The following is a 24,306-nucleotide window of genomic DNA, read 5'->3' on the forward strand; positions in this document are numbered from 1 at the left end:
ATATGAATGCGCCCACATGAATGCATTTAGAGTATGCCCATCTGTATTCATAGTGCACACCCATACATACAGATAAACACTGAGTTATGTAATATGCATTTTAGAATCTACACTGAGTGCAATGGCACCTTCCTGCCTTTAGATGGAAGCAGTTCCATAGCACTATATCACCTTTACACATGGACTTCTTTAACCCTGTTAAGGCAGGGAGGTGGTCTGTGATGGGACCAATAGAGTCAGTGCATTACAGTCTACATTACTACACATGATCTACTCATTGTTGTAGTATGCATAGCTCAGAGAAAGAATCTGTACCTGTATGAGGTGAAGTTGTCGTAGGATCCCACAGTGTAGTGTCGGAACAGTCTCTTTGTGCGGTCCTCCCGAGTCTCTGTAAAAGATGAAAACAATTACTTTTAAATTGAATCAAACAAGACAGAACTTTTGCATACTACCCCCCATTGTCTTGTAAGCAACACATCTTTAATGGCTAAAAAATAAAACAAAAAGGTTTTCACATTGTGTTGAAACATGGTAGTGTATTTAAGTTTAAATGTCTACTGATCTGTAAATAAGATCATATTTTTGTATGTATGGGCACACCTCAATTTGGAAAAAATACAAAAACTGAAAAATAAAAACCTGCCTGATTTTAATTTATCTATACAAAAAGGTATTATCCTCACAGAATAGTGCATACTAAAATCAGCAATTGATGCCTGTTTTTCATAGTAATTCATAGTAATCTATGATTAGCCTTATATTGTAAGAGCAGTGGCGTGTTTTGAAAGCAAGGTCAGCCACATTTGCCAGTAAATTGTATTCTTTCATCACTTTACCCCTGAATTCAGTGAATGACCTGAAACTAAAAATGTCCCAGGAATGGACTACACAGTACACAGTTGTTATTTTTTTGGATTATACTAAATTGTGCTTTTACAAATCCACAAAATTCCAAAAATGTCAGGGCTCTGTCTGCCCCAGTTCTTCAAATGTTAGTGTAAAAATGTCAGCAATAATCTAATTCAGTGAGCACAAAGAGGAATTAAGCTACCACAGAGAAGTAATTATCATTAACATGCTTCATTTATCATAACCTACCAGAGTCTAATTGTTCCATGGTAATTCTTTGCTTTTGAAACGGTAAAATAATTGCATAATTCTGCCTTTTTAAGTGTTTCTTTTAAAGGCAAATGCTTTAGAATGGGAGCTCAGTTGATATAGTGTGTGTCTGTATGTTTGGGGACAGTATATGTGTGTGGTCTCTGTCAATATGTGGATTTTTCCTGTGGGAGTGCTGATAGAGATCGATGCCCTCTCCGCATCCAAATAATACACACTGCATCTCCACTAAACATCTGCTGACTGCACACCACATGACCCTTTGAGGCCACACAGAAACTCTTAATTGGGCAAAGCTGTGAGTGGTGGTGATGTGAGACACACAGCATGCTGCCATGAGTCTGCGTTGTAAACTTGGTCACATGTCCAGCTGCTCCTCTCTTTCCCGGGACTTTACTGTCTGTCATCTAATAGGGGCAACAGATAAAGGTGTTTCAGAGATCCTGTATATGAGAGAGAAGAGACATGGGGGAAAAAAATAGAAGCAAGATCAAAGTAAGTGAGCAGATTTGAAGTGGCCGGCGTCCTAAAATCCACTTCATCATGTCCATCTGACTGTACGAGTGACAGACTGTCAGCTGAGAACAACTCCAAACTCTGACAACTGCATCCACCGACACTTGGTGACAACAGAAGGGCGAAAAGGGATTCAGCAGTCCGCTCCATGTTCTTGATTTCACTTAACTTCGACCCATCAGCCTCTGTTCTTCCTCTCACACCTTCCCCCTCCTTTTCCTCCTCTGCCTTGCAATTATAATCTTGTTTGCCTGTGCACAGGCTTTCATTATACAAAAGCCGTGCCATGTGAATCTCAATCGCTCTGATTTTTACACATTCATTTGTTTCAGAATAATTGCAAACACATGACGTTCCTCCTCCCTTAGCACACAAACCTCAGTCACAGGAAGATGTATGTCAGGAATAGTGAGTGTTTGTCTTTTTCAGTTCAGGTGAAAGATACAACTAAGAAAAAAGAAGACAGGTGGTGTCACTATCACGTCTTTCCAATCAGACAGGTTTCTTCACCTTTCTCTGAAGGACAAGGAGGCCCAGCCACTTCTTTTTGAATTTCCTTTAACACCTCACGATATAACTGTACGGTGTAAAAAAAATATGGATCAATAAACACTGTAAGAAGTTGAGATTTCTTTATCAAAATTAAGTTGAGTGGGGAATTCAATCAGATTCTATCAGTGGAAGTAAGGGGAAAGAAAGGTGATGGGAGAGCTGGTCTGGGCAGGAAATACATTTGTTAGCACTGGTTGTTTAAGGGAAGTAGTAATGAAAAATGAGGGGATATTTGGGGAGAAAGTTATGGATGAGCCAGCACTTCTCTTCTTCTGCTCACTTATACAGTATTCTGTCTTTAACAGCTGTCACTGGGCTTTCTCACACACACACGCACACACACACACACACACACACACACACACACACACACACACACACACACACACACACACACACACACACACACACGTTTATTCAACCTCCCACATCATCAAAAAGCCCTCACTTCAAAAAAATACAACGTACATGAAAAAAGAAAATCAGCCAAAGAGCTAAATAATTTTGGGAGTTAGTGAAAGTCAATGTATGCACTGACAGTATTGTGTGTACGGTATATGCATTGGTGTACGTTCAGTACGTGTGTGGATGAAAGTGTGTGTGGAGATATAGTCTAAAAGTGTAAAATTCAGCTCATTCATCACAACTGTCATGTATTTTGTACAGCCCAGGAGCATCTAAAGGCAGGGCCCTGATATCACAGATAACCTCAGCTCCACGTCCATATATCACACACACACACACACACACACACACACACACACACACACACACACACACACACACACACACACACACACAAAAGCAGGGTACAAGAGACATGACAAAGGGCATCCACTGTAGGTAAAGGCTTATATCATTATACAGTATAAATCCAATTAGGGAAATCTTGTATTAGGTCCCAGCAGCAACCAGCAGTGATGTCACCCGTTGGTTTGTGAAAGGCTGTTATGAAGCCTCGAGTTCGGAATTTGTCCGGCGCTACCTTGCTAGTCCCAAACGGTTTGGAGCCGATAGTGACCATATTTGGGTGAGCTAGGGGGGAGAGAACGAGGGATCTGACTCGATCTGATTGGAAACCCGGTGATACAATTTCCCGCCCACCGATAGCTGTAACCTGACTGCATCACAGGCCTGCCAATCAAACAAACATGCCCCCCCCCAAAACCCAAGCTTTTTGAAGATTATTTTAGGATTAATGATGGAATAATTTTCAGATGGACGGCCAGAACACTAATCTGGAAGAGTGAATTTAGCGAATGATATACAGAAAACTTTTGAACATTTTATTGACTGAACAGTTTATGAGAAGTTGAATGGCAGTCTATGGAGCTGGTCCATGGCCTCATTTTACAGAGCCTGTAAGTCCAATTTTAGATACAAACTATGATTAAAAACACAAATAGCATGTGTTGTCCTACCCTTTTACTTTTGTGAAACATTTTTGTGTTTTTTGAAATATCTTTGTGTTTTTTTTAAATGGTTTTGTGTTTTCTGAAATGTTTGTGTTCTGTGAATCATTTTTGCATTTGACCTTCAGGGCCACCGTAATTTAGGGTTCACGATCATGACAAACAAAAGAGTTGCAAGCAAGAAACCATATAGTCTGAAAAGTAACTCATTACACAATTTTCAGGGACCAATCTTGAATTATTTCTTATCACTATACACAGACTTGAAAGAAAAACGTTTTTTTGTTTTTGTTTTAAGAGAACATCATATTAAGAAAAGCATGGGTGTGAGGATAATTTAAAATAGTGATGGACTTTATTTGTCATCGATATGGAGGTACAGATAGAATCAGAGACAGTATAACCCGTGGCGCACATAGTTACCATCACAGCCTCTAAAATCACGTGAGTTTTGTTTGTTTGTATCATATAAGCAGGTGACTGACCTACTTTATGCTCACACTACAAACAAAGCACACCAGGGTTCACCTGGGAATAGATCCAGCTCTACACGTTGTCTCAGTACAATTATCTGATACAGACCGCAGTTCGAATGGCAGCGGTCACTGTCTAACAAATCCGATTTCGACAGGCAAGTGAACCTGAGTTGCTTTTAAGGAATTAACATCGTACTAAAACAACAATGCAGGAGACTTGCAGAAAGGGTTAAAAACCTCACATTCAGAATGATAAAGTGTTGTGAACGTGATACAGCATTGAAGATGCAACACTGTGTGCTTTAAGTGAAGCGAATATGCAACTGATCAGAGGTGCGAAACAAACAACTTCTGTGCTTCAAACCCAAAAGCTGAGAAGGATCCCCCTGCCTCATATTTTTTCGTGAGAACTACTTCTAAAAACTAGCACTCATTCTTTCATCTTAAAATACGCCTAAATAAAAGACTTCAATCAAAATTGCCAAACCAGAAACATGTCTTAATAGCTACCGTACAGCTGCAGCACTGCCAACAAAAATACTAAAGTAGTTAATTCAAAGAAGATTTGTTAAAGTACTTTCCACAGTGAATATAAAAGGTTCATGAGGTCAATTTTTTTTTTTTAATTTTGCAACCCATTGTAACAGTACCACAAAACAGCTCTTTCTACTCTCACACAAGGTCAGGTTTGTCCTCCCTGAACCACATGATTAGAATTTTTTTTCTTTTGCACATACTTTTGGTTTTATGTAAAAAATACCTAAAATTATAGCTCAACATTAAAATGTTATTTTTCCCTTGTAGTACCCTGGAATTTACAAAGAGCAGAGATTTTCACTAAGTACCACAGATAAATGATCTGTTTGATCTGCAATCTTCCTGTGGTATTGATGGAAAGGTTTTGTTTCTATGTGTTATGAGCGATAAGTCATCCATTAAAATGTGCGAATAAGCTGTTTGACGCTCCTTGCTGCTGTCAACACAGCGTGCCATAATCGAGATGAAAGCATATTTAGCATATCAAGCCAGACTTCATGCTTTCTGTCACTTTTTTAACGCGCTACATCTCAGAGCTCGGTTGTATACATCTCTTTCTTGGCCCACGGTGATTCTCCATTCTGGACAGATCGTAACACCTTCGCTGTCCTTGTCTGAAGGACGCAGGAGCCACATCTCACACACACACACACACACACACACACACACACACACACACACACACACACACACACACACACACACACACACACACACACACACACACACACACACACACACACACACACGCAGTCTCTGAACCCTGCTGAATGAGAATTAACCTACGCTGTTTTACCACTGATAAGAGCTGCGCACAAACAAGGACACACATCCACACAAACTTATCAAGTGAGCCTCATTGACTTTTTAATTCTTTCCTTCCACATCCCCACTCATCCCCTCTATCCTTTTCTCCCGCTCTCTCTCTCTCTCTCTCTCTCTCTCTCTCTGCCTCCTTATATCCATATTGTGTGTTCACCTCCAAAGCCCAGTGGATAGAGGACTACGCAGGGAGGTGTAGTAAACTCAGATGGCTTCCTACACCTTGAATTCCAAAACAGCGGTTTAAATTAATCACAACAATGCTAGACTCTTTTTGTGTCACAACTTCTAAAGAGCCACACAGCCTGTGAGGAGATGGTGGGAAAAAGAAAAGAAAAATAGAGGCAGAATCATCTTTTCTTTCTTTCTCTTTTGTGCTGTCACGCAATGTGCCTGTCGTTCCACAGATCCAACAGGGAGTTGCTGAAGCGTGCAGGTGGATACAAGGCTAACCCATCTTGCACATAGGACAGAGGACACACCAATGTCTTCATCTTTTTCCCTCTTCATCTGCCTGTGTGTCTAAATGTGATTTTGAATAAGACTTTAATAAAAAAGGAATTCTTTTTTTCATTACTGGATGAAATTAGTCATGCTCACAATGTGACAGTGTGATAGAGAGGACAGTGAAGGAAAAGAAAACTCAGTACAAAAGAATGACTAAAAGCAGGCTCTGTATCAATTTAATCTTCATCTGGTCTGTACATACAGTGAATTCAAGTAAATCATGCACAAGGATTGCAGCTCCAGGATAGTGTTCAACATCAAAGGAGATTTGGACTATATGTACACATACCTTTGATATTTGTGTGACACACAACCAAAATGTTCTGCAACACATGGACATAATAGGATGAATGTACGTTATCCTAATTGCTTAATTAAAAGAGGAGGGTGTTGAAAGCGAGAAAAGACAGACAGAGATGATCGATTCAATAGAAGACTAAAGATTGAGCAGGGCAATAGATGACGAGAGGCAAATGGACACCAAGATAGTCCTTATGGCGTTTTCCAAAACATTCCATATGGCAGTTCTAGAAACAATTCATTCACATCATAATTTTCTGAGCTGTCATGTCCATGGTTAAATTTGTATTTTTAAGTTGTAATCCTTGACATTTTATCGACTAAAACTCACTTTTTGGTAATATATGGTCTGGATTTTTTCTTCAATGATGAATTTAAATTCCTGTCTATGTAGCAGTTTTCTTTCATCGTGGAGGAGTCCACCTTTCCAGTTCTGAATTCAAGTTGCCTTGACACACATGACGAAATCACAAGAAATGATGCTTGCATGTAATTCAGAGAATTTCTATCTCATTGATTGCAGCTTCATTGTTTGCTGCTGTTTTTTACCTTGTTAGAGCTGTAAGTTACTGCTAATGACTTCATTGCACTCCATGAGAACAATGTTTTGAGTGGTCAAATAGCTTTACTGTAAACACAGCTGAGGTTGGACCAAAAGCTATACAAACTAGCTCCTCTCAGGCATAAGCAACCACATGAGACAGTCTTACCATGGTTTGCGCTGATCACAATCATTCATAAAAAGTCAACAAATCGGGACAATGATCATTTTCAAACAAGAAAACAAGAGATCAGATGCAGTCAATTTTGACCTACTTCTTTAAAAGACCGTGTTTCTGTTTGGCTGCACCGTGAACAGGTTGCTCTTTATGGGACCTATAGAATTAAACTCTTTGTTACTATGGTACGTATGGGTGGAAAATCTTGAGGATTATAGCTTTGACCTCCTGCCTTGACCTTCTCCTCATGAGTTTTCATAGTAATGTCACACTACTTACACATTTGCTACTGAAGGACAGTAAATATTTACTGGAGGATATAGGTCAACAAATGCAAACAGAAGTTGTTTCATTTGTTTGAATGAATGACCAGCGCTGTCATTTTTCTGGTGAATTAGCTGACTTCAGGTTCGAGCCTTAAAAAACCAAGACTAACTGTTTCACACCATAGAGTCCAAGAAGAGAAGAGATGAGAAAATAAAGGGAGTAAGTGAGGCCAGAGACTGCGTCTGGATATAAACTCAACGACATCCTTTTAGGATGGACAGTCTCAGTCTAACAAGGCGCTTTGATCATAGTTCAAGTACTAACGATTGGTTAGGGAGACAAGCTTTTAATAAAATAGAATAAGAGATGAGATCTAACAATGCCAGCACGAAGAGAGAAGACTTCATCAAAATGATCAAGGGTGAGAGCTGAACATCTTGCTAAGGCCCAACAAGTTGAAAGGCCAGATCTGCCCTCTCATTTCATTAAGCACAACAGAAGGTTGCTGGAGTAGTGGCAATTATTTGATAAACATGACACACGGTATTAAAAAGAGAAACACCAGTGAGAATCTTCAAATAGAAATTCACATTTTTGTTTCAAGAATAAAACAAAAAAGCTTTCTATTTGTGGAGCAGGGTGGGGTGATGAAGTGCAGGGAAACAAAAGCCATAACAAAGAAAAACTGGACAAATGCTAAAACCTTTGATCATTACAGTAAGTGGACATTAGGTACAGTTCTTCTCTGTAAAATATTTATATAATATTTATAAATAGTCAAATACTCTCCAAATACAATGTGTTTCTTTTTTATTGCTCTGAATCAAGCCCTCAGTCACAGTTAAATGTGTAGAAACAAACATCCTCCTCTTCTAAAAATGGAAAAAATGTTATGCTTGCAGACAGACACTGCTCTTCTACTACATTATGCTTTACGCTGAGTCACATTGCAAGTTTTTTACTTTTACAAAAAACTATTTTAGGTCCTATAAGATCCCATTTTAACATTACTCGCACTGTGAGGCATCCAGTCAGCGTGCTGAACAGTGCAGAGTGTGGCGGGACTCACCCCAGTACAGGTCATGACACATTGAGATGGTTTGCTCTGCCTTCACGACTGTTACCACTTCACCTACCCTGCTACACATCACGGGCAGATCTGACACCATGACTGGACAACAGTCCATTTTTCAACTCTCTTTTCATCCTCCTCTAAGACTTTGACAGGTAGGTTGTCTCTCCATCCTGCCACTTGTCTGTCTCCCAGCTGGACTCACTGAGAAGACCTGGCCTCCCTCTCATCTTCACCTTGAGACGATTAAAAGCACTCCTGAAACATCCATTTTGCTATTGAAAAATTCCTCAGCACCATATTCCCATTGAAGGACTCCCAGTTTTCCTCTTTTTAACAATGAAATAAGACTTCCGGGATGAGTAGCACAGAAACTGTGTGTCACTGTCTCTGGCCTTAATGTCCTATTCTGTTTCAGCCTCGAGCAAACAACTCCAGGAATATTTCACATATCTGCTTTTCTGCTGCCTTCCTGCTGTCTTCCTCCTCCTCTCCCTCAGAATTGGTTGGTTTGTTGAAGAGCCTTCAGAGAGCTCGTTGTTTCTGTGTAAGTGTCAGAGGCAGCGACCAACGCCTATAAATACCTCAGTTCTGTCAAAGTGGAAGAAGCCTTGAATAATTTACTCATATACAGACAACAAGAAGCCCCTCCTGTACAAGCTCTTCAAACACTGTTAGGGCTCGCCACAACACACCTTTGAGTCAAGGTCAAGACACGTTGAGATGCACTCAAACAGACACACAAACACATACTGTTGGAAGGAAGGGAAACAGGAGCGCTCAGGAGGAATAAATGTCCTCAAGCCGAACTGTACTGAATCATCATGATCACTGATTGAATCAGTAGCTTTATGCTTTAGATATTCCCTCAAGTGTTAACAGAGAGCACTGTCAACTCAGCTGTATGATGTACAGCATGTTACTTTTTGCTTTAAAGCTCACTGAAACACAGCAAAAGCAAGCACTGTGGTGGTTCTAGTGATTTATACCATTCCTATTCTCACTCTCCCTTATTCTCCTGTAACTTCTTTATTACCCAAATGTAAACAAAAAAAACAACAAAAAAACAGAAATAATAACATTAAAGATTGCCGGCCAGGCATGCTGAGAGGCACGCTTTTACTGTTGTTGCATGTTTTACTGCTCTAGCAGGTAAATTATGCTTATGTTGCCACCTTTTTAGGTGTGACACCCTGCGATGGTGAAACACAGTAGTTGTTAAGTCATGGCAGTGAAAGAGTTTATGTAAATAAAGTCATTCCACTATCAGAGTCTACAGATTACTGGACAAACACCAACTACAGGTGAATATTGTGTGAAAGCGGCCATGACATTGTGAAACAGTGTAGATTGTCAGAGAATGCAGTAACCTGGCCATGTGTGCATGTGCTTGTTTATTGTTATGCGTGCACACATGCACGCATGTGTGTGTGTGTGTGACCTGTTGTCATCTAGTGCAGCCCCTGTCAAATGCGATATGTCTCTGCTCCACTGCCAGACCTGCTTCAGCTTTGATTCACTGTTCAAATAGCATTGCCATCCATTATGATTTGATATGGATCTGTCCTCCAGAGAGAAAGATGGCTCAACACACTCGACTGACTTCTGATGAAAAGTACAGATAGTGGCCATCACTCTGAAGCGAACAAACAAACACAACACCCACGCACACACTCACACCTTAAGATATGTCGCTGCAGGGTTTTTTACAGGTTTGAATAGCAGGACTCCTCTTGAACTGCCAGTCCATAACACCGACTCGGCTAAATTTTAATACCAAAGACATGTCTTCCTACCTGTGGTTTATTATCTCTCTCTCTCTCTCTCTCTCTCTCTCTCTCTCTCTCTCTAATAAAATGGATTAGTTGGTTATGCTAATCTATCTGCTTACAAGTGTAAAAAAGCCTGTCCATTCGCATGCACATGCGCTTTCCCATCATGTCAGCATTTACGACTGTATTTTACAAGTCGTCACCAGAAAGAAGCTGACTAAAATCTCTCTGTAATTTGGAGTCTGATCCTATACAGACTAATTTATGAAACCATAAGAGAAGTTAACTAAAATTAGTTTGTTATTGAAAGGTAAATGCTTTAATGTTACTTTATGAGCTGCACAGTTTAACCTGAGAACACTTAAATTACAGATTGGAAGAATACACACTGAAGTACATTAAATGTAGAATTCCTGCTATCAATAATCACAACAAAAGATGGACAAGATGGCCATGAGAGCCTAAGGAGGCTTGTTAAGGGAAGAAAACACACCAGAGGGTCAAAGAAAAATGTGTGATTTTTATACTTAAATGACTATTTCAAATTTACGACGAAGTATTAGGGCCAGATTGAGAACAAAATATTAGAGGAAGAAGATTTTTTCTTATTTTGCGTTTTTGACAGTAAAGTGTAAATGTCGAGAAAAGAAAGCTGAAATCATATCTCGTGAATGAAGTCGAAATGTTGGGAATAAAGTCTAATTTGTTAAGAAGCAAAGGAAGCACGTTTGGACCTCTGTTGCGGTGATGCCAGCGTGTCAGACGGTGTCTCGCCTGAGCTCTATACTTTCAGGGTCAAACAACAATTAATTGTCTTATTGTATCTTGTAGTACAACATATCCTCTTTGTATTGTGTGCAGGTGTAACCACCGATACACATTAATCTGTCCATTTCCAGCTATTTGGGTCGGCACAAATGCGGCTACTTCCTCCAGGTTCATGTGGTTTCCACATACTTATTATCAAACTGTATTTATGCACTAAAAGAGAAACAATTTCCTCGTTACTAAAATCGATTCTAAATTGCAGTAGTTCATCTTTACAAGGCATCTTGTATCGCATGTGCAAAGCAAGTAGTTTAGATTATTGTGTCAAAAACTGTCAGCGTGGAATGCCGCTCGGGTGTGTGAATGGTTGTCCCGCTGGTGCTGTTCAGTTTGGTGATGAAACAGTTTAAGTTCAACTTTAATTTTAAAATATTATTTTATTCTGAAACTATAATTTTAACTTTATTCTTGACATTTCGACAGAACACAACATTTATATGGATTATATCAATTAAGTAGCCTCCCTTCTAAATGACTAATGCTCAACTTGTCTACAGTGCATCCGGAAAGTATTCACAGCGCTACACTTTTTCCACATTATGTTACAGCCTTATTCCAAAATGGATCAAATTAATTTCTTTCCTCAAAATTCTACACACAATACCCCATAATGACAAAGTAAAAAAAGTTTGTTTAAAATTTTAGCAAATCTATTCAAAATAAAGAACGCAAATATAACACGTACATAAGTATTCACAGCCTTTGCTCAGTGCTTTGTTGAAGCACCTTTGGCAGAAATTACAGCCTCAAGTCTTTTTGAGTATGATGCTACAAGCTTGGCACCTATTTTTGGGCAGTTTCTCCCATTCTTCTTTGCAAGACCTCTCAAGCTCCATCAGGTTGGATGGGGGGTGTCGGTGCACAGTCATTTTCAGATCTCTCCAGAGATGTTCAATCGGGTTCAAGTCTGGGCTCTGGCTGGGCCTCTCAAAGACATTCACAGAGTCGTCCCAAAGACACTCCTTTGTTATCTTGGCTGTGTGCTTCGGGTCGTTGTCCTGTTGGAAGATGAACCTTCGCCCCAGTCTGAGGTCCAGAGCGCTCTGGAGCAGGTTTTCATCAAGGATGTCTCTGTACATTGCTGCATTCATCTTTCCCTCCATCCTGACTAGTCTCCCAGCTCCTGCCGCTGAAAAACATCCCCACAGCATGATGCTGCCACCACCATGCTTCACTGTAGGGATGGTATTGGCCAGGTGATGAGCGGTGCCTGGTTTCCTCCAGACATGACGCTTGGCATTCACTCCAAAGAGTTCAATCTTTGTTTCATCAGACCAGAGAATTTAGTTTCTCATGGTCTGACAGTCCTTCAGGTGCCTTTTGGCAAACTCCAGGGGGGCTGTCATGTGCCTTTTACTGAGGAGTGGCTTCCGTCTGGCCACTCTACCATACAGGCCTGCTTGGTGGAGTGCTGCAGAGATGGTTGTCCTTCTGAAAGGTTCTCCTCTCTTCATGGAGCAACGCTGGAGCTCTGTCAGAGTGACCATCGGGTTCTTGGTCACCTCCCTGACTAAGGCCCTTCTTGATGATGGAGGCCACTGTGCTCATTGGGACCTTCAATGCTGCAGAATTTTTTTCTGTACCCTTCCCCAGATCTGTGCCTCGATACAATCCTGTCTCGGAGGTCTACAGACAATTCCTTGGACTTCATGGCTTGGTTTGTGCTCTGACATGCACTGTCAACTGTGGGACCTTATATACACAGGTTTGTGCCTTTCCATATCATGTCCAATCAACTGAATTTACCACAGGTGGACTCCAATCAAGTTGCAGAAACATCTCAAGGATGATCAGTGGAAACAGGATGCACCTGAGCTCAATTTTGAGTGTCATGGCAAAGGCTGTGAATACTTATGTACATGTGATTTTTTTAATTTTTTAATTTTTAATAGAGTTGCAAAATTTTCAAAAAAAACGTTTTTCACGTTATCATGATGTGGTATTGTGTGAAGAATTTTGAGGAATTTTTTTTTTTATTTAATCCATTTTGGAATAAGGCTGTAACATAACAAAATGTGGAAAAAGTGAAGCGCTGTGAATACTTTCCGGATGCACTGTATATCACCACGGTCACAGCAGAAGAGGATTATTTTTCTAAACTAACAACTCCATCCAATATAATCAATAAAAGTTATTTTGTGAAAACATAGTTCTTATTAAAAAACATAATATTGAAAAAAACTATAGTTATTTTTTGTATGTTAAACCTGGTAAGGAGCTGTTGCTTTATAAAGGATGCAATTTGATGCATTTTTTTCTTCATCTCACAGCTTCTGGTCGAGGTGCCACAAAGCACTTCTTAAGCCTTAAGCACACAAGGTTTATATGAAGGTATAAAAATAAAAGGTGAAAAATAACAGTGATTTCTTGTCTCCTGCAGCGAGCAGAGGGAAAGGTGTGATAAGAAAGAAGGTGTTACCAACATGTCTTCGGTGTGACTGGCCTTGTTAACACACAGAAACATTCATATTCATCGTTCTAGGGTGACATTCAATTTATGAAGGGTAAAGATGGGACCTGTCCTTGAAATGCTGATAACATAAAAGACATAGAACACACAGTTGGAAGAAGAAGAAATACAGAGATGATGGAGGACAGAAAGAAAGGTAAAGGGATGGCGGATAAAAGGGAAAAGAAAGAAAAAGGGTTGAAGCTGCCAGGTCAATCCGCTTTTAGCGGACTAACCTATAGCTGAAATCATAATGTATCGCTCTCATGAGAACATGGTATGTACTGTACAGTGTATACACTACATTTTGTCTTTGTACATCTGCTAATAAAAATGCTTATCCAGAAGCACACACTCAACATTTTAACATTCTAAAGATTCTATCTTTTTCTACCTGGTATATTGCTAATTACTTTAAAAAATGAAATAAAGTAAGAGAGCTGACACCAGCAAAACAGATGCCAAGACATTTTCTTTAATAAAAAAAAGGCTGATCAGCAACTGATGTCCTTGCCCTCATTTTCATGGGAGGGTGACGAGTTTAAAGAACAGGCTTCACACATACAGCATAATTGCTCTTCGCTCACTACTACCAGCAAATAAAAAATGCACCGCCCACCACTACAGAATTCATCCTATTTAGTTAAAGCAAAGGAAAAATATGCTGCGATATCAAAAATGGCATTATTTAATCTTCACTTTCAATCTCTTTTTTTTATGTAACTCCCTGTCACCAAGGACTTTGAGAACATCTTCTGGTTTGTGTGTCCTCGGCTGTCCTTTATCTGTCTCTTTGTCCTGATGCTCCAGGAACACTCATCTCCCCAACTGACATGATTCATTAATAAGTCAGTTAATCTATCTTTCCATATTTCATCAAGCCTCTCTATTTATCTCTCAGTCATGTAACATGTTGTTGCGTCTGTGCAGAGCTGTCTCCTGTGGGGTTTTGCCCGGCCTAAAACAGACTGGCTTTCTAATGAGGAGGCTGCTCTGTGTACAGCTATTATAAGCTAGCCTGTTTTTCCAATGTAATGAAATAATGAACTATGGCATGAGTATCTCTGACTGACACTGATATTTCCCTAATGTACAACAGGATAAATCGTATTTATAATTGCATCATTAAAGCATAACCCTCAGTAATCAGTAATTTAAGGTGACAACGTCTGTAAAGATGTTGAAAAGAATTATATTACATTGCTAAACAGTGTCATTGGTAATAGACCGGCTCAGATAATGACACAAATCCATCACTGTATGTATCGACCTTGCACCTCGGACATGAGTGGAGAAGAACCAAGCAACAAAAGGGAAATTATGCAGATGGTTCCACAGTTTACACCATATAATTTCCTGCATGATCCCTCTCCAACCTATTGCACCATCTCCCCATCACTCCTTACTTCTCTCCTCCACCCATACCCTCCATGATGCTCTGTTCATGTCAGTCTCGGCTGCCGCAGCAACACTGATGTTTAAGCATTCTAGGGGAGTGCAGACACACTCCAAAACTTCTTAATGGGCAGGCTAAAAATAGCTCAGGCTGGATCTGACTGGGCTGATTCATGCGGCTGTGAGTCATTCAACTGTGCTGCGGTGTGAGGAGAGCAAGGGAATGGAGTGAATGAGCACACAAAAGAAAAGAAGTAAAAGTTTGCGTGCTTGTCAAGACATAAAACTGTTAAAAAAAAATGAAAAATGAAAAAGGTAAAAGGAAAAAGGAAGGCTAATGATGGCTGGTAAAAATATGTAGCTGTTACATTTACCATGAAGCAGAATTTTAGTGTATTTGGCTGAAGGGTATTGATATCTTATTAGAGGATAGAAGGATGGGGGCGGGGCCTGTAAGATCCCAACAGATTGTAACCAACAGATTAACAGTAACATTTTCTGAAAAAGAGTGGCATCATTAGAGAGGGAAGAGCGGTTCATACTGACATCATTATCCCCTCCATTACCACGGGTAAACATCTACTATTAACCCCCAGATACAGGCCAGCAGCATGCGTGCTGTGTGTACGTGTGAGAGGCAGTGGGGTCTCAGCGGGATGCTATTTCATAGATTATATAAATTCTACAGAGGTAACAAATGTTCAGCTTTTTGGACCCATTCAAAACTCTCCGTTGCCAGTACAGGGATTCATATTAATCCTCATCAAAACATATCAGCAGTTCACCACTGCATCACTTATTCCACTCTTAATGAACTCAATCGATAGTCTTTGCCTTTCACCCTAATTTTCTCTATCAGTCGCTCATGTCCCTCTTGTTGCTATTTTCCCTTTTTTTCCATTGTGACTTCTAGACTTTGCCTTTTTCTCACCTCCCTCTCTCTGTCCCCTTGAGCACTGGTTGAAGATGAACTGTTGGCTGCAGGTAGCTCTGGCCATGCTGAGAGAGAGAAGAGCAGTGTGGTGACAGATAATAGCCAAGAGAGTCGGTGATGGTTTAAACTGCCTCTTTCACATGGTCACCTGCTTCCTTACTCTCTCTCTCTCTGTCTTTCTAGTGCTGCCTTTTCCTGTCCCATCTCCCACACTGAAACTGCTTTTTTCCATTATCACCCCCAATTTTATATATTTCCCCCTGTTCCATCATTGCTTTTTCAAACCTGGCAGAGAAGAGCAAAAAGAGATGGAGGCACAGATAGATAAAGAGAGATACCACTTTCAGAGTCATGACTCATGGGTGATGTACAGTGGCAGAGAGAGAGAGACACAGAGGGAGAGAGCGAGAGCGAGAGCACACTCAATGGTACTTGGGTTACTTAATTGTAGACAGGGCTGTCTTTCCTGCTTCACTAGGCTGAGACATATTGCCCTTACTGTCAGTGACGCCTCAAAGGCTGCCTTCAGATAAACAACTCGTGTGTGTTTCAGTGTATACGTTACTGTGTCGTCCTGTGTTGTTCTGCTGTTGTATCACTGATGATGAATCGAGGGATGAGCATGAGATTTGTTTTGAAATGGCTCAGTAGATTCAGAAATGTGCATGTTAATCAATGATATATCAAATATATTGAGCTGTGTAATTTATTTTAATTTTGATCATTACACGCAAATTAGAAGCATACCAGTGAAATAGCATAGAAAAACAACTCCACACATTGTCAGGAGAGGTAGAAGACATTTTAAATCCCCGAGAAATAGGTATCTCAGGGTTCTGAGTTTTTCAGGATTTATGAGTGAGTGGGGCTGAATATCAGACCCATCTTCCCTCCTCCCTCCCTCCCTCCCTCCCTCTGAAAGACACGCTCTGGCTTCTCCACTTTGCTGTCTTTTAGAGTATGCTCCACCATCCGTCTCCCTTGCTATCTGGCCCTTTCTTTCCCACCTTCCCCTATCTTTTGCTCACAATGCATTTAAATGGGGTATTTAGAGATTCCGGCCTTTCTCATCTCTCCACACATACTCTGAGGTAACCTCAATCCCTCAACAACCCTTTGAAAAGGCAAAATGCCCCAGTTGCTCCTGAAATAGGTCCCAGGAGATGCATGACACACAAGAGGAACGGGATTTTATACATTATAAAATATTTCCAATATATGTGCCTGCTGCACATCTTGCTAAACTTTTGCACACAGTCCCCATATGGTTTTCATGATACTTGTTTACGTGTGATACTTGACGCTGCACAGAACTTAAATTTCAGTGTCGCTGCTGCACATGTTGTTAGAGACCACACGAAACAAAATGGGCCATCTGCCAATTAAATGACAGTTTAAACACAGATGTTGTTGCATTAATCTGATAGACTCCCAGTTGTTTACAAAGTTTACAATGTTAACATTAACCTGTTTTGTTGTACCTGGTTGTGTATTTCTGTTTCTAGCTGTCCAGAGATAAGAATATCACGTTGAGTTACCTTAAAGCAGCAACAGTTCACTTTGCTGGTAGACTATTTTTCAAATGTCTAAAACAGGTGTTAGAATCACAAGATCTCTCTTGAAAAAAATGCTAAAAATAAAAAAGTAATTCAATTAAAGTAATGAAACATTATCGGTCCATTTTAATAAATTTTAAGTGGGGACCATTACTTTCTATTGTATGTCAAAAAAATTGGGTTAAGGCATTAAGTATTTTTTAAATTGCAGCAACAAAATTCCTGGAACGCTCTGAACATCACAGATTAATGACACCACAGGTAACAGTGAGTGTGGCTATGAGGATAATGCTTTGTTTTAAGTTGTGCGTTAATTAATCTAAAAAACACAACAGGTCAACATGCAATACTTTTTACATTGTGACTGATAGAGTTTGTCACTACTGGGTGTGTACGTGTTTGTGCGAGTGTGTGAGATATCCACATCAGCTGTGCTATGCTGCCAAGTTTTTAATCATAAGAAATTAAAAAACACTAAACATCAAAAGCAAACTTTTATTTCATGAAGAAAATGTGCACAACTATGCAAAGTTGACTTGACATGACCTGACATTTGCTGGTAGTTTGCCACAGATTTTCCTGAAAAATGTGCTGTGAGGCAAAACTATGTCTTCATGTTTTTAACACACACCAAACCGGTCGACCTTTGCAGTGCACCTGCATTTAATTAGGCTCTAATTAAGCGCCCCTAAAAGCCTGACAATCTTCGGAGAAAAACTCAAGTCAGCATGGAATGTAAATGTCAACTAATGAATAAGGACAGACTAGCATTAAACACCTAATCAGTCCTTCCAAGAAATCGCAATCTTGCCATTGCAATAACTGCTGCAGATTTAAGCAATTGCTGCAATATTTGCAGGAGCTTGCAATTTTGCAAAATCCCAACTAATTTTCTGGCAAAGAAAACATTTAAAACTTTGCAAATTACATCGCAATTTCAGAGAAAAGCTTCTGCAAAATTAAGCACGCAAAAAAAAAAAAAAATCCTGGTGGAACTGCTTAATATAGGAAAAAAAGACTATAGCCAGTATATTGTAACTTAAGTGTGCATATCTGGATCGCTTGTTCTTGCTCTTTTTCAAAGCAGCTGAATTGTTTTCAAATGCTGTACTGTACTAGTTGAATTATAGTTGAATAGTTCTTGGCAAATTGTGAATAGTGTTTTTGCTTGAAAATACCCATCTCTACTGCATATAAAGTACAGGGTTTCCCAGAATGTGAGTCAAGTATGTCAATTTGTAGCACATTTTTAATCATGTTGAATTTATCTATTAAACTTATAAGCCTATTTTTACAATTGATATGGGCCTTTTGCAGCATAACAACTGATAGGTATTAGAATAAGTAACTTAACTGAAGCGTAACTTATTAACAACTTACAAATGTTTCTCGAAGCAGAAGAGTAGAAGTGTAGCCTGTTCTTATTTAATTTTTTGGGGGGCATTTTAGTTACAGAGCAGATGCACAGGAAATGAAAAGGAAAAAAAACCTGGGCGATGACATGCAGCAAAGGTCCAGCCAGCCTGGAGTTAAACCAGAGATTCTTTGGCTGAGGGAATTTTATCCCATGTTGTATGTGTCCTAACCACTCGGTTATCAGGTCGCCCCATTTATCAATAGGACTACATCTACATTGCCAGAAGTGAGCGGTGTGCACATTCTGTCCGCTTCTTGAGAACAGAATTTGCAGATAGTAAAAGGGGATGTAAAAGGAAAATGAGTGTTACTTTGGGATTTGTTGGTCAATATTTTCCTGACAATTCCTTCTTAGAATTTATCATCAAATCAACATTTAATGTTAGGCGGCAGGGAATGGTTGCAGGGAAGCTATTTTGGTTCGTTTAAAAGATTGAAAACTGAAATTATTTAAAAAATCAAGACAGTAATCAGGACAAAGACAGTTCAAAATAAAATAAAAAGTCAATATTTCTCAATTAAAATATATTGTACTTTTTTGGATTTCTAGTTTTAGGCTATTCACAATTACTTAATGATTACATCCCTTGAGACATAAAAGTAAATGTTAAGATATAATGCCTGCAGCAAGAGTTACAGGACCTACTTCAGCATAATGTACAGAGCTTTGCCAAACATGAGTGAAACATATGACACCAAAAACAAAGCTTGTTGGACTGTGACAGTACAAGTGTATGCACGTGTCAGAGTGTATGTAGGTGATCTTACCTAGCCGTGGGTCATACTGCCTCATCTGAACTTCTTCCACACAGTCTGCTGGGAACCAGCCGGTCCTCCCTTTGACCGTGCCTTCCCAGAAGCCTCCTTCCCCTATACTCAGCACTGTCAGAGAGAGAAAGAATGGGGTCTAAGTCAGTCCAATATTGTCGTAAAACAAGCGTAGCTGTCATCACTGTGACATGTTGGAGTTGGTAGAGACTTGGGAAAGAGACCAAAAAGGACAAAGGGCCGTATAGCACGGTGAGGTTAGGGTTAGGGTTTTATGTTCTTGGTTCATAAATTATACAGTGGGGTGTGCATAGAGGGAGAAGGAAGAAAAGAACAACGGTGAAAGGTGTTGTTTCACAAAAACACACTCAAAGACACAAAGCAGGGGAAATTGCAACGTGGAAATATTGTTCTGTAACTAATGTACTGTAACGTGGCGCTTGGGTAACACTTTTTTATTCTCTTCATTTGAAAAATGTATAGAAAGACAGAGATTTAAAAGTAGAGGGAACGCATGATAGAAAGATCCTAAAAGAGAGAAAAAAAGACAATGGAGAGATGGAGAAAGACAGTAAGAGGGCGGGAAGGAGAAAAAGAGAGATCCCTTCTAAGTTCCACTGTGGTAATTAGAGATGAATGTATAGTTGATATTGATCTTCCCTGCAGGACTGAGCCAGCACGCTCATTTCTACAACACTCATCCATTATCCCTGCAAGCTTACAGACACACACACACACACACACACACACACACACACACACACACACACACACACACACACACACACACACACACACACACACTCCTCAGAGATCACCAGCTGGAACTGAAGCTTTGCCTGAGCGAGCCCTTCTTCTAAACTGGTTGCTAGGATACGGCAGTATGATGTTGCAGCCAGCAGACAGCCAGCTAAACGATGTAGTCTACTTCCTCCAAACTATATTCCACTCCAGCATGGAGACATGTCACAGTGATGTAACCTGGGGCAGCCAGACCGGCTTCATCTTGAGTGACACGATAGTAAACGTTCAAGTATCTGTCATTCGAAGGATTCCTTGCTGTATTTTGCAACAGATGCCTAATTTTCTCAAGGACTTACTGCTGCGCTGTGCCCACGTCTCACTTCCTCTAAAACTCAAGTGCAAGGACATCCTCTTCAGAGAGACAAGGGTAGAAACAGGCCAGAGTAGCAGAGTGTATTTTAGTACACTGTGTGATCAGTCATGTTCAAACTAACCCCGTTGGAAACATTAAACTAATCTCATAATTCTCTCCCCCCCATTATTTGTCCTGGCTAGTTGTTGTCTGCTTCCCCAGTATATTAAACAATCAATTCCTAAACATCAGATCAAATTGACCATTTATTGGTTTGCATAAATTTAATTTGAGGAATTTCCCCTCATTGGTTATTCCTAGTGAATAAGCTAGCTACAAGTTGTTATTCTACATTAACAATTTAACATCATTGCTAAAAAAAAAAAAAAAAGTTAGCCTAAAAACACGTTAGTAATTTTACCTTTATTTTCAATCACGACATTCACTTGAATTCCCAGCTAACCACTCAGCTTGCCTCTGCCAGGCTACATTTACTCGCGAGAGAGAAGTGGTGTGTGAGAGTGGAGAGCGGCTGTTTATCGACTCCCCGCTGTAAAAAAACACGACACTCAGCACACAGAGGATACATGGACTGATCCTCCTCTCTGATCTCAGCTTAACACAACTTTACCCTGCCTGTCTCCTGAGAACTGACTCCCTTCTGTCTCTTTTTTCCATGTTAAAATCCTTTATTCTCTCTGTACTATTAAAGTCTTTGGTTCCTTGTCTCCCTTTCTGTGTTTCTGAATGATTTCCCGGTCATCGTCTCCAGCCCCCTCTTTGTCTCTGTCAGTGTGTCTGTCTATACTGTGATCGTGTCCCTGCAGTAGACAGGTGGCAGCTATGCTCTCTGTTCCTTATTGGCAGAATTGAAAGAAGAGGTGAGACCTCTGATTGAGCTTCTAGGCTGCCCTCGCTTACTTCCCTCAATCCCTTCCTCGTCCCGGACACCAACGCCTAACGACATGGACAGAATCGACCACTGAGTTTCTGAGAATGCAAGAAAATTTGACAATTTTACACGTGTATCTATGTACACTTCAATGAACCGCAGGCTGTTATTTCCACTCACAAATACATAGGTAATTTACACAAACATCCTTCTAAATGAACTTCAATCACACCCCAGGCACTCTGATGAATGAAGCCAATCGATTGCTTGTCAGTGAATTGAAGTAAAGGTTGGTGAAACATGCACGCACACACACACACACACACACACACAGGCAAATGCTTATGTTAAGATATAACATGTTAAATATTACTTACAAAACCCTTAGCGTTTGAGATTCTGTGTAAACACAGAGTGAAAAAAAAATCTCATTACCTCTCTAGCACTCTTAATAGGTCCTTAATTAAAATAGCTGGGGTTATTATTTGACTATATTACAGTGTTGAGTGATGTCGTGTATTTACAATAAATCTCTACGGAACAAATACTGTAGTTTTCAGCATTACCGGCTATTCTTTACATCTTACCCAGACACAACAAAGGCATGCATGTAAACTACAGTATAGTGTATGTACACAGAGCAAAAACATATCCATGTACAGTATGTATATGCCCTGATATGTACCTCAAGAGCTCGCTGCCGTTTGAGCAGCCTCCATCTTGCACTGAAACGCTGTTTTGTTGCCAACTCTCGCATGACAGCCACGCCTGTGAATCGGATGTGTACTCACAGGAGCCGAGGTGACAGGAACGAACTCAAACAGTGTACATCTGTTCAGGAGGATCTAAAATATGTGTTTTTCTCCAACCAGACTGCTTCAGGACGACTGTCATGTGGAGAGTTACAGTTGTAGATAGTAGCTTGCCAAAAGTCAAATTTTAGAGAATTGTGAAGACTTTCTGCAGCAAATGGTCACACTCTGCAATATGTTACAAGCATAAACAAATAAAGTGAAATAAACATTTACTTTTTTTGGATCATCCGTTTTATTGGACCATTTAAACAATGAGTTGGGCTGGTGCCCTTGTCTGACAATGGTTATTTAGAATTTCACATCATAGTTTATTAGATAAACTGATCAAATACATATGCTGTTTTCCAAATGGCGTACTTGTGTACTAACACTCACTACTTTGAGTGCATAAGTGCGTTCAAACTGTCAAGTCCAGAAACAAGCAGTGCACGACAATTACCACAATGATGCACTCAAAACGGTCCAAAAAAGAAGCCTGAAACGCCAGTCATTTTCCACCCTAAACAGTCGCCATGTTGGCTACACAGAGGAAGGGGCGGGGCCACCGACACAAAGAATTTTCAAATTAAAGCGTCTGAGGAAGCTACAGCTGTTGCTGAACACTGAACAAAAGTGTTTCTTTTTCACTGCTGCTGCAGGACAGAAGTAACAGTGTGCTTATTGAGTGTGGCACAAAAGAATGTTTCAAAAGGGCACAAAAGAATGTTTCTTCCTGAATAAAATAATTTAAAGCTGCAGATATTTTGGCGGGTGATGTGCTCACAGGTCATTTCCAGTCAGTGCAGAAGAGCACTGCACTTGCACTACACAAGTAAGAGTCCTTTTGTGGAAGAGCACTATTTATTAGTGTACTACAGGAAGTATGTCATTTGGAACACAGCACAAATCATCTGTTCTGCTTTCTATGTAGGACTGTTCGGGGTCAACTGAACAACAGTTCCCTACATAGGGTAATCAACACCTCAGCTGGACATCTGCTTTTTGCTCTCCAGCACAATAAGAGGTCAGTCCTACCTCAGCTGTACCACCACAATCCGTCACCTGCCACGCTGAGTCATAATCACCTCCACAGGTAACCTAGTGTGAGCAAAGTCGCAGCATATGTCGACAAGCATTCATACACACAGTCGCACATGAACACACATGCACCACTGCACACGTGGTTTTACACCGGTAACCAGTTGCACGTCGTGCTGCTACTTCGAGGTGGTGGATGCGTTGAGCAGGAATATTGTATAACATGGAGGTTGACTGTGTTGTCCATCCCAACGATACTAAGATTGAGGTTGGGGAACTTAAACCATTTGATAAAAATATTAACAGTGTTGACATGTGTTATGTTGTTTGGCCATTGTATGTTTTTGATAACGAGTAACAAAAACATGATGGCTCCATAGATTCATGCTGCCTGTGCCAAATTGTGAATCAAAATCTTGCTACATACAAAAACAACCTTTTTGCTCTCCATAATGGTCCAGTTTTGTTGTACCTGAGCTAACTGTAGACACTATCTTATCTAACAACATCAGCCTCTACAGCTGGTTAATAAACTAAATCTACTGAATTACCAACAACATGAATATTTGAAAGATTCATCTTTACACATATCACAATTTTTAATAAATTATCTGAATATTAAATACTTTAATGTAGAGTAGTTACATCAACCGCTGACATATAAGCATGAATTCAATAAGTGAATCAACCCAAAGTCTGGTCCAGAAGACCAGAATCTATATGTGGTCAAACTTTAAGAATCAGGACAAAGAAATTAGAAGTAAGCCAGCATGAGAAATAAAATATGATGTACCGATGTCATAAATAATATTTGCTGTGAGATTAATCATTATTGAACTAATTATGACAAATCATTATAGTACAGATTTTAAATCATATCCAGCTCCTGAAGACCTAGTCTTCAGGATCGACACAGCATCTGACAACAATGAGAGATGACATTGTGCAAACCAGTTTTGAATTCAATATGTTTATTGCCTTTGCACTATTTCAACTTTGACCATCTGATGCAGAAGCTGCCTCTGTCCACAGGATTCCTAACGGATGTCAAACAATGGCAACTCCC

General features: G+C 40.0%; 1 protein-coding gene across 8 annotated transcripts in view; it reads right to left on the minus strand.

The window, feature by feature from the left end:
• Window positions 1–24,306, minus strand: part of shank3a (SH3 and multiple ankyrin repeat domains 3a) — a 149,663-nt gene that overhangs the window by 22,462 nt on the left and 102,895 nt on the right. For all 8 annotated transcript variants that reach the window (XR_011178931.1, XR_011178932.1, XR_011178933.1 and 5 more), the window contains 2 exons: window positions 19,421–19,534; window positions 316–391 (listed from right to left, as the gene is read on the minus strand). Coding sequence is in view for 5 of the 8 variants with exons in the window: in XM_069162858.1 (XP_069018959.1) it covers window positions 316–391; window positions 19,421–19,534 (190 nt within the window). In the remaining 3 variants the exon portion in view is untranslated. The remainder of the gene's footprint in view (window positions 1–315; window positions 392–19,420; window positions 19,535–24,306) is intronic.

This window comes from Embiotoca jacksoni, unplaced genomic scaffold, assembly GCF_022577435.1.
Source record: "Embiotoca jacksoni isolate LCO1_2020_lvr unplaced genomic scaffold, fEmbJac1.0.p SCAF_3, whole genome shotgun sequence".
In the NCBI taxonomy this organism is placed as follows: Eukaryota; Metazoa; Chordata; class Actinopteri; family Embiotocidae; genus Embiotoca; species Embiotoca jacksoni.